Source organism: Heliconius melpomene, chromosome 1, assembly GCF_056956725.1.
Source record: "Heliconius melpomene rosina isolate 202511_hmr_F chromosome 1, ASM5695672v1, whole genome shotgun sequence".
Taxonomy (NCBI): Eukaryota; Metazoa; Arthropoda; class Insecta; order Lepidoptera; family Nymphalidae; genus Heliconius; species Heliconius melpomene.
This window is the reverse complement of record NC_140389.1, coordinates 8,019,466-8,035,619: the sequence shown is the minus strand read 5'-3', so window position 1 is coordinate 8,035,619 and position 16,154 is coordinate 8,019,466. Positions and strand designations below refer to the sequence as shown.

The window sequence follows — 16,154 nt, the reverse complement described above, 5'->3', positions numbered from 1 at the left end:
GGTCTACATTAAATGGCCAACGTAACTAATGTACTTATTTATATGCTAAGAGTAAGGGATAAGTGAAACTTGAGTAACATACAGCTGATGCGACAACGGCGGGATGTTTCAACAATTAAATGCGTTTTTCTGTAAAACTATTCGCAATTTCGAAATATTGTAAAAAGCAAATTTTATCTTCGTTTACCGTAGAAAATTAATAAAGTATTTTAAAGGATAAGGATTAATACCATTATGGAAAAATATCCCTCACAATAAAAAATATATTGAAATTATTATTTTTAGACAGAAAAATGATCACTACACGTTATTCTTAAAAGATACGAATATGCTCTCGCGGACTTTTTTGTAGATCTTATTAAGAGGAACAATGCTCCAGTACATTTTTTTCATGTAGTACTTACCATTAGAGCAGCGCATGCGCGAAAGTGTCTCAACGGGTAGGACTTTATACACATTTATCGTATTTATGTTAATTTACATAAGAATGTACAAATAATAAACTATATATAAACCTTCTACGGAAAACACCCGACTTAATGGTGAAGACCGCATTAAAATCCGATGGGTGGTTTAGAAGAAGAAGAGTTAGAAACAACAGACAGACACGAAAAGCGACTTTGTTTTATAAGATATAGGATACTTAGAAAATACAAAGAAACAGATAGTAACGACGAAAGAGTAAAACACCAAAATCATGGCATATTCTTTTTCATAAATAACCCAGGAAATAATATTTTCATTTAAGGTTTTTACTCCATAGAGTGTTACACATGATTAAAAAGCAATGCTGTAAGCATCTACTACACTGCACTACTATTGAGCGTTCTGGTCTGCCGTCTTTCGTTCACAAAAATATACTATCTATATATATAAAAGGACTTGTCCTCACTGACTGAGGTAAGACGCACGTAATAGCTTTATAGAATTAATGGTGATTAAATAATAAATAATACATATATGATTGTTATCATAAATAATGTTTGTAATTGACATTGGACACTTGTCATTGATTTGGCGTTTAAAATATCCATCTATGATTTGGTAGTTAAGTAATGGATTACTATTTAGAATTAGAATTAAATTAGAATTATGATTATATTTATTAAAAAGAAAATTAGAATTATGATTATATTTAATAGATTTATAAAGTAAATGGTAATTAAATAATAAATAATACATATATGATAATTACAATAAATAATATTTTATAATTGATTATGGACACTTGTCTAGGATTTGTAGTTTGATACATCTGCCTATGATTTGCTGGCTGGTGATATAAAACAATGGAATTACGATAATATTTGACTTATAGGATTATTGAAAATGTATTATATATCCTCGGCGATCTTTATTATAAATGTTAGAAGATTTATCATTATTATAATGTTAAGTGAATCAACTATTATTGTAATTGCAAATGTGGTACGTATAGTACAGGTAAGTTATATGTATTTATCAGTATAAATAGTTTATGAATCAGCCCAGTAGCTGGAGCAGTGAAAGGCGAGTGTTGTTATAACGTAAAGGGATCCCTTAAGCCTACAATTGTGGTTACAAGTCCACGGCACTGCTCCAAGCTTCAGATCATTTAAAAGGTAACATAATGTTACTTATGGCTACCATCTGCTTCTGATGTTTGATGGATACGACAATCCTATTATTCATTCAGACAATTATTCTAATTTATCTTTATTTATATTATCTACTATCATGATTCTAACACACGCACAGCCGTAACCGCCGATGGTAGAAACGTGGAATTTGGACAGATGTTTACTTTCGTAATCTGGACATCCACTAAGAAGGGATTTTGAAAAATTTTTACTCTAAAGGGGTGAAATAGGGGTTGAAAGTTTGTATGGAAAAAAAATTAAATTTGCACCGATTTTTATAAAATTGTAAATTTAGACTCTTAAAAATATTTAATTGAACATGTGTTTCATGGTTTTCTAGAATTCACTCCCTAAGGGTGCAAATAAGGGGTTGAAAGTTTGTTTGGAAAAATCTTTAAAACGCCACAGATTTTTATAAAATTTGAAATTTAGACTCTTAAAAATATTTCATTGAACACATGTTTCATAGTTTATTAGAATTCACCCCTAAATACGCAAGCGAAGCTGCGCGCGTCCGCTAGTAATTACATATATCTCTTCCTTTTCCATGGTCAACAAGAAGTGGCCGCCTTGATGTAGTTGTATGGAACTGGGGATTTGTCTTTAGGTTTTTTTTTACTTTAGGTTATATTCTTCTTAATTGACCAATTCGCACAAATTCAGAAACCTAACTTCAGGGAGACCACGTGTGTAGACCGTAGGTACTGTACTTAGATGTTTTCCACAAAAAATACCCTAGCAAAATCATACTGCCTCATAAATATAACCATTTTTATGTTAATTTTTATATATGGCACATGTGGAAATGAGATTTTTATGGTTTTCAATGTTTTCAACTAACAAATTCTCTAATTATGTTGCTTAAGAAAGAAACTGTAAAGTAAAACATACTTATGGCTGTCCTCGTCGACTGATGGGTTAGCCTTATAAAATATTTTCATCAATAATAAAATAGTATATACATGGAAATATGTCGCAGAGGCACGGGCACGGGTAGAATTTATTAATATTAAAAAATGCGGTATCCTTACCAATATCGATATTGTATAAAAAAGGTATCATCAGATAATATTCTCGAAGGACAGATGTTTTTAACCGACTCGTTTATCTTTTAGTATTTGTAAATGCTGTAAACGTAATGTCTTTGATTTTCTTTTCCTCTCTGGAGAAAGGAAAGGCACGGCGTTGAGCTCTGCCATTCAATACTTAATATTTGGTTATGTCTGTTTAAGAGTCATTACGCGTGAAGCGGAAAATAGAAACCTGTTATTCCAGATAAATTTCACAATAATTTCAAAGTGCATATATTTTTTCCACATATAAATAATTAAAACGAAACAAAGATAAGTACTATAGCAATTATTTAAGTAAAATCAAAGTACGATTATACTCGGTGCTCTTGCCTCTTAGCCATCAGGTGTGCTTGACATTATTCCGGTCCATTCCAAGTAGGAAATATATTTTTATATTCAAAATGTTACTGTGAATCCATCATTATGTCACAACAGTATATGAAGTCTATTTTATATTCTCGTTTCAACGTATTTTATTTTTTTAAAAGAAAATAATAATTCAGGTTTTGTCAGTAAAACTTTAAAAGTGCGACGTTGAATTCAACTATAAAGAGTAAGATCCCAGGGTCGCAAGACCTACGTTATTTTAGCAAAGCTGAAATTTTGAGGATTGTTAGTGCGATATGTAGTTAAGACGGTATGCTCACTTACTCGGTATACTAGCAGAACCTAAATTTTACATATATCATTTACGGTACTATTTCAACGGTAATATTTACAAACATATATAATTATATCTTATTGTATGTTGAATATCGGAACACAACGTCGCATTTCATCTTACAAGAATGTACATAATATGCATTATAATAATGTGCACAATCATCTTTCCCATCCATAATTCCTTTAATCACGTTTATAATTAAATAGAAAAAACGAATCTTAAAAGATTTGATACCTATATGAGCGTGGATAATAATATAAAATTCCAATTTGTTCTCTCATTGACATTCAGCAGGTTTCAAGCTGTTAATAGAACCGAAGCATTCAGCGTTCTTTGGGACGATATTAATTTTTACGTTCCATAATCGATAGATGTTATTGAATGAAACTGTACTAAATGATTGTAATATTTTTTTCTCATATTTTTTTTAATACATTAAAAATTTAAAAGCTATATGTTTTAATACAATATTCATTTAAAAAATAAGTTTTTTTTATTTACGTTGCCTTAAATGTTGCCACTGATAATAAAATATATATATTTAAGATATCGACAACTTACGTTTACTTACGTTTACAGTGCTTATATATGTATCTACTTAAGAACAATCCAAGGTATTAAGCTAAATCACTCACAATCCTGAGAATGTTCTAGAATCCAGATAATAAAATTTAATTCCAATTCCTTTACTCAATTCTATTCAGCTTCCCAGTATTGTTCGTAGAAAATAGCGCTGTGGTATTTCGTTAAATGTCATTACTTATATTGAGTGAATGAAAGTGCAACTTATTTTGTTTTAGCTTTACGAATCCCGCATAAACAGTGTAGTTCGTCTTTTTACCAATGCGGGGGAATGAAAATAAGTAATTCCCTCGAGTAGAAATCGAATCCGCAACCCTCACCTTTTCAATCACGCGCTATGCGGCTCACTCAAAATTATCAGTATAAAATTTTGTCAGAAAGAAATCTCAAATTTTGCATGTTCATGGGAAGAATTGAGAGAGGATTCCCCGAAAAATAGGTTTTCCTTTTTTAATGAAACGAAAACGAAAAAAACGAAAAAAAAAATTTTTTTTTTCCCTGAATTGAATCTACGCTTATCTAAAATGGATAAAAATACAATAAAGTAGTATTACAGTAGCAAACACATATTTATTATATTATATCTATTTTACGAGAAAAATGTTACAAATTATTTAATTAGGAAAAGGTTTAAACGTCACCAGTTTGTATTGTCGTATTCCCGCCACTAATTACTACGGCCGGTGTTTGAAATGACTGTTGCTTAATTACAAAAAAAAAACAATTTGAGTTAAAATTTAATTTATAAAATATTTTTGTACTTTATTATTTTACATCCTATGAGTGCTCTAAATAATGTCTATTCTATCTAGAAATATTATTTTATTTATCCATTTTTCTTCTTTTATTACGTATACTAGTTTAATATAATAATGAACAGGTATACCTATTTTTTTAATAGATATCTTTTAATTAACATTTTATATTAAATTAAACGTATTTTAAAATAGAGCATTCATTTGATGCTATTAAGGAACATCCATTTCATCGTCTTCGAATGAAATATTTTTGAACCTCTAATATTACTCCCTTAAGGACTCTGGAGATTCAATTAACTCTATAAAATTTTTCATTTTGTAAGAAAATTTTAAATAAATTTTCAGTTACGTTAAGTATCATGGAAAAGTCTGTTTTTTAGATTTTTACTAATATCACTAGTGGCTACCCAAAACTTTGATATCGTCAACTTCATTAAATATCTATTTACTTAATATAACTAAATAAATACTGGCAAATACTGGAGGATACTGGCAAAATATGATCTGAATTCTCCAAGCATTGACACGAAGAAGAAGAAGAAGACTTAATATAAAAAATTTTTTATGAACTTATACGTATATAGTAAACACTATATGACTATTTTTAAACATTAAGGTGTTGGGATCCACCATTCACATTCAATGATTTGAAAGACACTCGGTTCTCCACTAAACGTCCCCTACGTTTAGTGGAGAACCGAGTGTCTAAACACCGTTTGCATACCCTGGTATACATCTTCTAGGTACATATATCATGTAGCAGAACAGGCAGAGGGAACCTGGGAACCTAGTGTTTTCTTTATAACTTAACTTAATTTAACCTGATTAACTATTATTTTTATGTCCATACATTAATATTACCCGTATTACTATTACATTATGAGAAAAGATAACTCTTCGCGGTTTAGTGTTCGACCTCCCAAATGTAAAGATGCCGGAATATTCATGTAAAGCGTACATATTGAAATTCTTACGTCGAATGAAACATTTTTGTCGCATAAAAGCGTCGTAATAATCAAATAATGAGCCGTGGGATTTGCATAAAAGAATTTTGCCCCGAGAATTTTTCATTTCTAATATGATTTTCAGCATGCATCATTTTAAATTATGACAGCAATGTCCAGCAGTTAGAGTTTGGTCATATTGAACGAGTACTAAGGTTTTTCTTAAATCTTTCTTTTCTTTGTGTCTCCTGCAAACTTTTAAAAATTGAGATGTATTTACATATAGGTACATTTTCTGGGTTCAAATAGATAGGTATTAAAGTCTAGTACCCATAGACCACCGTTGATAAATCAACCGATCAAGTTACAATTTGTATAATGTATTATGAAAATAGAAAAAAGGGAAAAAAACTATTTTTCATTGTTTTCTAAGTTAGAATATCTTGTCAGAGCGACATAGGAAAGGAAAATATACCTTATAGACATGAAATATGTCAATCAAAAGAGATTTCGTATTCCTGCTTGCACTTGGTTAATTTTCGGCCAACTGTGTCCACAACCTTTTTATAAGTACTCCAAGATGGGGATCCATAACCATCGAACTATACTAAAACCTATAAAAGCTGGCCATTACTAGAAATGCAAGCTATTAGGTTAATTTTGTAACTCCATAGCTTTTTATTTAATAAATGAAAACTCAATTATCTTTCTCATTTGCCCTAATGCTATTGTTTTATAGAGTAAACGATATATTAATGCATTTCTTTATCTAAGCTAAAAGTGCTATTCGTACTAAAACGTTCTTAAAAGTTTTTACCCTTCAACAGATCATTTGTCACTGTCTTTTGTAAGTCTTGAACCATTTATTTGTGAATCATCGAGACAAATTCAGTGCTTTATCTAATATCTATACTGTCATTTATCAATATTCACTACGAATTAAATAAGAACGAAGTAAACAAATTTATCGGCAAAAGGAGTACATGCCGCCCTCCAACCAGGTGGACCGACGACCTGAAGAAGACAGCGGGAACCCGCTGGATTCAAAGGGCGCAAGACCGGACGGAGAGGCGAGTGGCCTATGTCCAGCAGTGGACTTTAAAAGGCTGATGGATGGAAACAAATTTATATTTTAGTATAATATTTGAAGCGGTACTTTTATTTCCTCGCTCTGGGAACTAAAAAAGAAGAACGGTTTGTGGACAATGAAGAGCGGAGGATCCTAATATTAGGCTCCCTCTGCCTGCACTGCTATTAGCGTGATACAGCGTGAATAGCGTGAAGTGATATAGCGTGAAGCTGAAAAAAAAAGTATATTTGACACAAATAAAACACAACAGAAGTACAACGATTTATAAGCATCAATTTGAAACTAAACTTACAAATTGTTCGCACTGTTTGCGCAGCTGAGTATCGGCAGATAAGATGCCATCACTGAAGTTCCCTCGCTGCCTATTTATTGATTTTACGCGATATTTTTGCCTTGAATGCAATACCTATAATATATTTTTAAAAGCTTTTTTATAGCAATTACGTTTTTTCTTCTCCATTTTACATAATAGCTTTAATAATGGACTTACCGGTATTATAGGTCAATGTTCCTTAAATTCTCCTTTTTCGGAAGATTAACTGTAAACGCCACTTGTTGTGGATTCGATCCCACCTCGAAGAAATGAAGTATTTGGCGCGGCGTTAAGTTTCACCACTCAATGACCAGAGTTTGGCGGAAAATGGATAACGGAGTTTCTTGACACTAGGTTCCCTCTACCTACCCAGTTGTGTTTGGGATACAGCGTGGAACTGTTTTTTAGTAATTTACCTATTCCTTATCTAAAATTTTTTTGAAGACAGAAAAACCTTTAACAAGTATTACCATTTACCTTTAAAAATATTCCTCTACTATTGTGTCATATGGGGTCACGCTCCAAATGTCAGCGAGCACGCCATCAATCAGCAGAAATATGTAAATGCGTCTGTTCCACATCTTAAACATTGCTTTGATCGCTCTTTTGTATATAATAAGAACATTAATTTAACAACTTGCTTAATAAAGACAGGAACTTCAGTAAATAGTCCTAAGACTTTTTGAGGAGGAGATTTCAATCCAAGATGTAAATGCCTATGCAATTCAATGGAATGTATCGATATAAACGTGTTCTTTTATTGCTTTTAATTTCTCGTTGTTCAAGCTCTATTATGAAAATTAGTTTCTTTACCAGTAGGCATAAACAATGCGTTTGATTTAGTTCCGCTACTCAATACACAACCTCTCGTATTCGAACGAAAAGCGGAGAACAGAGTGTATTGATACTAGGCTATCTTTGCTAACCGTGCTATATTTGCCATATATAATGAAAGCCATATATAATGAAAGAAATATAAGGAAAATTGCATATTAATGTAATTAAAATCTATCACTTTCATAGTGATATTAAAATAATAAATCACAAACTAAACTAAAATATATACCTCATAATAATAATATTATAATAATATTCAAATTAAGGCAGTTCCACACACCCAAAGATACAAAGTCAACTTAAACTCCCAACTTGGGTACTGCTAACTTATTGTAAATCTTACTTAGCAGGAAGTAAAACAGAAACTACACGTCGAGAGATCCTTTACAAATTGTCTTCTCGGCTCGGGTTAATTACAGAAGCATCAATAACGGCGGTGCTGTGAAGTTGATAGCTGTGTATGAAAAGAGATATTATGTATATATGTAGCTCTGTGAAGTTATTTGTTCATACAATCTGTCCGATTAAACGCAGCAGAGGGGTTAAAAGGTTCCGTTCTTCACTTTTTATTTAATTTTCGGGACTTAACGCCGCACTTGACAATAAATAAGTAATAATAAGTATAAGTATAATTAATTAATTAATATACATTAATTTAGTAATTTTATCACCGTTTTTATTTTATAAGCCTTAGGCTTAGAGAAACAGTAAATGTGTGTATAGTCAAACTTACACACTGTTCAAATAAGATTCATTTTTTAAATCATTTCAAAAAGTTGTTTTATAATGGTTATAATAAAAAAATGTAAATCCATTCCTGCTCATTGATCTCTTATAAAGTTAACAAAGATAAAGAAATCGTAGAACATAACAATACGTCCACAAAAGAAAACACATTTTAGCTTCAGGCAACATTGTCTAAAAATTTTTATGATTATCGAATACTAGTAATAGGTCGAGATCCCATTGCATAAATCTGGAGGTACCTATTTTTTTAATGCAACTTATTCTTAAGCAAGATTGTAGAATAGTTCACATCAGGGTTGCTTAAAAAAATGGTGCCGTAATTAAATTTATGGTAATTCATTTCTGTTTAAGAATTGTTAAAGACTTGAAAAAGGGGAAATAAAAATAACTCACTCCAATGAGTAGGAATCGAACCCCCAGCCATTGCGTTTACAGTCAGACGATGTGATGCTCCGCTACGACGGCCTCATCTTACCATGTTAGACGTTGAAAACACATTCCATAGGCCAGTAGCAATTATTTTTAACTAACGTTTGCAAATGAACTGACATTTTTATTACTGATACTTAACCTCGCAAAGGGGCTGCTATTTTCTTCGTAATTAAATAACTACCTACTACTGCTTTTTGCCTTATTATTATTTCTATATACCTGTAGGTATATAGTATATACAAACTTTTAGCAAGTGTTTCTATATATTATAATAAATATATATTACAGTTATGTAATATATGTTATGTGAAGAGCAGAGAAGAAAAATGTTGATATAATAACTATTTCTCTGTTCTCTGCTCAACAGAATAGCAATAAGGCTCTAATTGAAATTAGAACAATTATATCCTAAACAGTACAACAGTATAACAGTAATAAATCAACAGTTTTATTAATAATATTTTTCTTAGATTTTAGATTTCGCTGTAGGTACTCAACACCACGTAAAACTTTATAGTCGACTGGAACACTAAAGTGGTTCATCTGTCTCTCAGTACAATCATTTAATCAAAACTACTGCCATCGATTTTGAAGTTGTTTCGCTTCCTGGCCTAGATTCCAAGTGCCTTGACGTTTTGCCTTATCTAATATTATTCACTAACTTAAGATTTCTTTTTTTCACAGACAGCGCCAGACTACGAATGCGATAGATGTGGGTTCAATTTCTATTTGAAGATTGATTATTTTTGTTCTGGCAGACTAAGTGCGTTTTTGAGTTCCACCACTTAATACGTAGTATCCCGAATTCAAGTGAAGAGTGGCTTAAAAAGAAGAAGAAGGTACCCTATACCTTGCTATACAAATTCAAATAATATAAAATAATGCCAAGGTAATTAAAATTATTTTTGCTAAGATTATCTCCTATTACTGTTATTTCTATATTACATATGTATTTTTTTCAATATATGGTTAAAAATCTTCTAAATATTATAATTTATGTATGCCCGAATAATTTAGATATTAGATAGATTAAGCATTAATATTAGATTAGACGACACATTTGTATAACTATTATATTATTATCGAAAATGGACTAGGGGATTATGTTAGCTATAATTTGAAAGTTTAGGGTCCGAAAGGGTCCTCGTGGTCAAAGTTACGGTAATCTTAAAGGCATTATTGAGTGGTTTGTGGTCACTGGCGGAGTGTCAACTTCATTTAACATATGTATCAACACTTTGTATTCAACAGGCGGTGTTTTGAATTGACTTCTTGTTTCGAATACAATAAATCGAAAGAATCGAATTTAGGGGAAAATTTCTTATTAAAATAGTAGTCAGTTCTAATATCGATATTCAAAATTTCAGTAACTAGAACTTCTAGTCTTTCTTTTAATATGTAGTTTGTATATAGAAATTATGTAATAATTATTTCCCATGTTAAGTAATATTTAAAGTTATATAACATAGTCCAAGAAATAATAATTATTGAAAAAAAATACGTCTTTTAATTACGGAGAATCATTTTAGTTGTTTTATCTACAATTTTTCTATGAAACATCTCAACACAGCTTATAAAAATAAATATCCCGAGAGACGTGACCCGTCCATTCAATGCTATGTACCAAATATATGGTATATTCGACCAAATTTATTAAATATTGAAGGACATTGTACGGTTGATCGTCGAAAAATGAATTTCTCGTCCCTCATGAAATCTCTTTTTCGAGATTAATAATTTAATTATATCACTAAACGATTTCAATAACAATATCAGAATGTGAGTAAGAAATACCTCCATTCGTGAAGTATCACATATTATTTTTTTATAGGTTTTATAGGTTCATACTGTATCCCACCGCAGTAGAATAAACAGAGGGAACCCAGTGTTTACCATTCTCATGAGAAGAAATAGAGCCCACTACCGTTGCGTGTACAGTTCTCGGTTATAAAATTTACATATAATACATATTTCCTAACTTTTTATCATTCCAGTCAGGCAGTTTTTTACTTAGCTAAGACAACTGAGATAAATATATACAATTATACAATGTTAATCTTGGCAAGTGCCTCTAGCGCCTGACCCTTGGCGGCCACTTCTATATATATTTCACTCACTCTCAAATTCATGTTTTAACTACACCAATTTATTAGGCGCCACTCGTTAGGCCTAGGCGTGTTGCAATGTTTTTTTATTGTGAACGTTTTAATAAATTATATTGTTTTGGGATCTTGAGGCCGTGGTGACCTGATGGCACAAGAGCGTCACTATAAATACGACGATAGTAGGTTCGATTCCCTTTCGGAAAAAATAATTATTGAATATTTTTATATTTTCGCTTTACAAAGCATAGATACAATTTAATTCCCCGATCTTCGCTCTGGTGTCTCGGCAAATCATGGCGTAGAGTCCCTCCACTTAACACGCAATGCCTCCAGAATTCAGGGGGAAAATGGAGAACGGAGTGTCTTAATATTAGGTTCCCTCTGCCTACCCTGCTGTTTGCGGGATACAACTTGAAGCTAACTTAAAACGATATACCAAAAAGTAGTCTAATAGAGTTGTCAATACAGGTACCTAACTCCGAGCACTGGACAGATGAATTGACTATTGAATCCTAAATCGGCATGCATCTGCTGCATGACAACTATTATGTAGATACTGGACATTTTGAAGGAGTAAAATTCGGCTCACGATTCCGTTCAATAGAATTTGAATAAACTATTATACCATTTTCATCTCATTTCTCAGCTTCACCATTGACGCCGTATATAGGTGAGGAGATAGAGATTAGCTGAATTGAAGTGAGCGTGAGTTCATTTGGTGGGTAGGCACATGGACCCTGAGAACCTAATGTTAACACAGTCCGTTTCCTATTAAAATACTTCCGTCTCTCACTTCCCGCCGAATTCTTGTGAAGCCTTAGCCTCGTAATCAGAGCGAGGAGTGAAAATCAAACCCACAAGGATCGCGTTTACAGTCGCACGCTTGTGCACCTGCGCCAGGACGACCTTCTTGCACATCTCATGTATTGTTGCCGCTTGCTAACTAACCTACTCGTATTTTACCAATTTTGCTGATTAACCTAACCTGTACCATACATAATGTAGTCGACGAATGTCTATTTTTACTCTATGAATTTTAAGATTTTTTTTTTAAACTAATGTACTATTTAACAATATTTTTATACTAGTAAATGCCCGTTGTACTAACCGAATAAAATTTATCCATATTAAATTAGAAACTAATCCAGATATATTTTTGAAGAGTCCGACCGACCGACGAGAGAGAAGATTGAGACCTATAATATAATTTTAAAAATTATAAAAATAACTATTTTATAGACCTTATAATTGGAATGGAACCTGGAAATAGGGTACTATTTCCTAGATCAGTTTTATATTAGGAAAGAAACTATGCTACAAAGAAAAGCAATGGTTATTCCATCAGCCAAATTAGAGATGAAGACTCGAAAAATAGAGCGAACCAACATAGGAGCATTTGAAATCCATTAACAGAATCCCTTGCTAAGATCTTCAGTTGGTTTTTTGTGTTTTAGTTCCGAGTAATTGAATTTGAAAAACATTGGGCGTGAGATCTAATATAAATGGTAATAATGTTATTTTTAATTTACTTAATTGATATGTCTTTATTTGATGGCCTAAGGGATTCTAGTGTTAAATCACTCTGTTCCTCAATTTTAGCTCAATTTTCAAAATGACCATGTTAGTGGTGAAACTCAACGCCACTCTTCGTCTGTCGGGGTGAGAGATGAAAGTAATGTAAATAAATTCATTGCGACAAATAAGTAAGCTTAAGCCGACAACGCATTGATTCCTTTGGTGTTACAAATGTCACACGCGGTAATCACTCAACAGCAGGTGACCCACTAGCACTTGTCTTAACATATATAAAAAAAGATATTGAACACACAACCGTCAGCTCACAATGGCCTCATAGTAAAGAGGATGGTACGACAACTTGATAGTAAAGAAAGCAGTAAAAAAAAGAAAATTTTAAGAAATGAAATATTTATTTACGTTTATATTTCCATTTCTTCGCTCTGGTGTCGAGGCTAGGGGTGGCATTGACTTCTGCCACTCAACACGTAATGCCTCCAGAATTCGGCAGAAAGTGAGGAACGAAGTGTCTTAACACTAGGTTCCCTCTGCTTACCCTGCTGAGTGCGTGCGTGGAACTGATGATAATGATGTAGCCTATGATCATTTTTAAGACGAGACTGTGTATTAATACGAGTGGTAATAGATACTAAAACGTAAGAATCCATGAAAATGGTTTACAGTTTAATAGGCACTTAAAGTATCTAGAAGAGACCTATTTATCTTAAAATTGTACCTATTTGATGACTTGCTTGCTAAAGATAAAGCGTGAAGCTAAAAAAATACACTAACAAGCAATGACTATTGAATTTTTTATCTCTTTTACTCGTAAAAATTTCTTTTCGGACTGACACTACTGACATTTTCATATAAATTGATTATAGCCAATTCTAAAACAAAACTCTAATATAATGAAAGGAATTATAAGTAATATTAACGAAGTATCTTAACAGTAAGTGCCCAGGTTCTCTCTGCCTACGCTACTATATGCGGGGCATAACGTAAAACTTAAAAAAATATAGGCTTTAAATAATACTGAAATATTACTGAAAATAAACTTTCATACTGTATAGCGTAAATTCGATATTGTAACGATTTTTACATTTAATTTACACCTTATACTAGTACATGTGAGTCTACACCACGACTGACTAAATGGATTAACCTATATTTATCTAAGTATATACATTTAGTAGTTGAGATAATTTGTATGTTATGTATATATAGGTGATAATGGTACAAAAAAATCAATACAAACTTCCAATACTATTTTAAATACTGGATTTAGATAAAAAAAAAAATTGCTACACTTGTAATGGCCCTCGAACTTGTGTCAAGTGGAATTGCCATATTAAAAAACTGTGAGGTGATTTTTAGTTATTTCTGTATTATTAAAAAGTTCACAAATTTATTGAGACCGTCGTGGCTCGGTGGCACAAATGCATGACGGTTAAAGTGACGGTTCAGGGTTCGATTCTCACTAGAAGTAATATTTTTTTATATTTTAATTTCTTCTTCCTACTACAAGTTAACGAGGCACAGCGCCGCGTTGAGTTCTGCCTCAATAATTCTAGTACTCCAGGATTCGCTAAAAAGTGAAGAAGGAAGTGTCTGCTAAAAAGCTGGTAACTATTTTTGATACTATACAAGCATTTATGTATATATATATATAAATCCAAAAAATATATATCATTTAATAGTTGAGAGAGAGATGGTCATCTCTGCCTTCACTTGTCTAATTTGGAGTACTTGTCAAACTTTAGTCTGGATTAGAAGCATGTCATCGTTCACATTAAGAGACGTCTTTCTTCTTTAGATAAATCTCATAAAAATTAAAATATATTATTATTATAATTAAAATATATTATTATTATATTTTTATTTTTGGATTTATTATAACACAATAATATAAATAAACCTTGGTTCAATCTGCCTACCTATTATATTATATCCGAACTACAGCGTAATTTCCATTTTGATTGCTTTTTTTTATAATATTGTCATTCTGAAACTCAATGAGTTTCTCAGTGACAAAGCAAATTTCAAAAGTTTTAAAATAGCAAAGCTACATAAGCTTGAACAATCACCAAAGTTAAATGTATGAACGAGCCGTCATGTGCATACAACGCTTTCATGCGTCCGAAATTTACCTTTTAGTGTAAACACTTTAAAGCAAATATAGAGTGGAACGGTGTAGCTAAAATAAGTAAATTAATTACGCTATTTTAATAAACTTTTCTCCTATAGATTTTGATATTACATATTTTTTTAACTGACATTTTCAATATATTATAGTATGCAATCATTTTACAGTGCAGTTACATAGTTCGTTACTTAGATCAAATACACAGAATATGAATATATTTTTATTCTTAAAAAGATATTTTTTTTAATATAGAAATTTGATAATTTAAATAAATAACTTTTTTCGCTTAATTCTGTCTGGCGCTTTGCTTCTTTACCAAAGTGAGAAAATTAAAATATTAAATATTTCATTTACCCCGAGTGAGAATCGAACCCACAATCTGTCACATTTACGGTCGCATGCTTGTGCCTCTGCGCCACGACTGGCCTCACAAATATATTCAAACTATTTCAATTATTTGCGCCTTATAATTTTTAAATGCAAAGTTTTAATATGTAGGATAATATATTATTTTGTTTACCAACTAAATATAACAATCTTATTTTAGTCTTACTTATAATCTAGTTAATACCTGTATTAAAAGTAAAGAATAGTAAAACAAAGCCTACTTATTAAAATGTTTACTATACTCGTAAGATTAAATGTCGAGCAAAGCCAGTGATTTTTTGATGTATCGTTTCAAATATGGCAATATGTTTATTATATATAATTAAATAATATCTCACCTGGCATAGATATCTGCCTCCTCATTTCGATGACCTGAACAGCACACAGCGTGAGACACCAACACCTAAAACACACACTAGACACCAAAACTTAGCACACTCTGAAAACTTTTAACTTAAACCAAAATTATTTAAAAAATATATTTTCCTATTATTACTATTATAATAGTAATATAATAAAATAAACTTATTGTATTAATAAATAATTTATTAATTTACATAAAATAAATAAACACTTTATTATTATTATATATATATATCGCGAGTGCACAAAAAGTATCCCGGGTGCGATTTGAACGGTCCGCTACGTTGGCGTTGGTCTGAGCTTCTGGGGTGGTTTGTAGGGCGGCAGCGGCGCTGGGCGGCGGCGCGACGGCCGCCCTAGGCGCGCCCGGTACCAGGAGCCCATAGCACACCAGGAGATCACCGAGCACGTGTGTTAGCAGACAGTGCGCATGCCCGAAGAAAGTGAGATACGTATAGGCTAAAAATAAGGGTGCGAGTGAAACGCTGTAATCTAAATCGGGAAGCGCCAAGCAGTCTGAAAAGTTAACACTGATTTAGCTCACGTGTTAGAGCTTGGACGTTTTACGGCAAATTGTAT

The 16,154-nt window shown here is 32.0% G+C and overlaps 1 protein-coding gene across 2 annotated transcripts in view; it reads right to left on the bottom strand.

Annotated features, from left to right (window-relative positions):
* The window catches only part of Pde1c (Phosphodiesterase 1c), a 271,568-nt gene extending 255,860 nt beyond the window's left edge, over nt 1-15,708 (bottom strand). For both annotated transcript variants that reach the window (XM_085191370.1, XM_085191619.1), the window contains exon 1: nt 15,551-15,708. In XM_085191370.1, the coding sequence (XP_085047496.1) occupies nt 15,551-15,575 (25 nt within the window). In that variant the 5' untranslated portion in view covers nt 15,576-15,708. The remainder of the gene's footprint in view (nt 1-15,550) is intronic.
* Nucleotides 15,709-16,154: the final 446 nt, after the last annotated feature.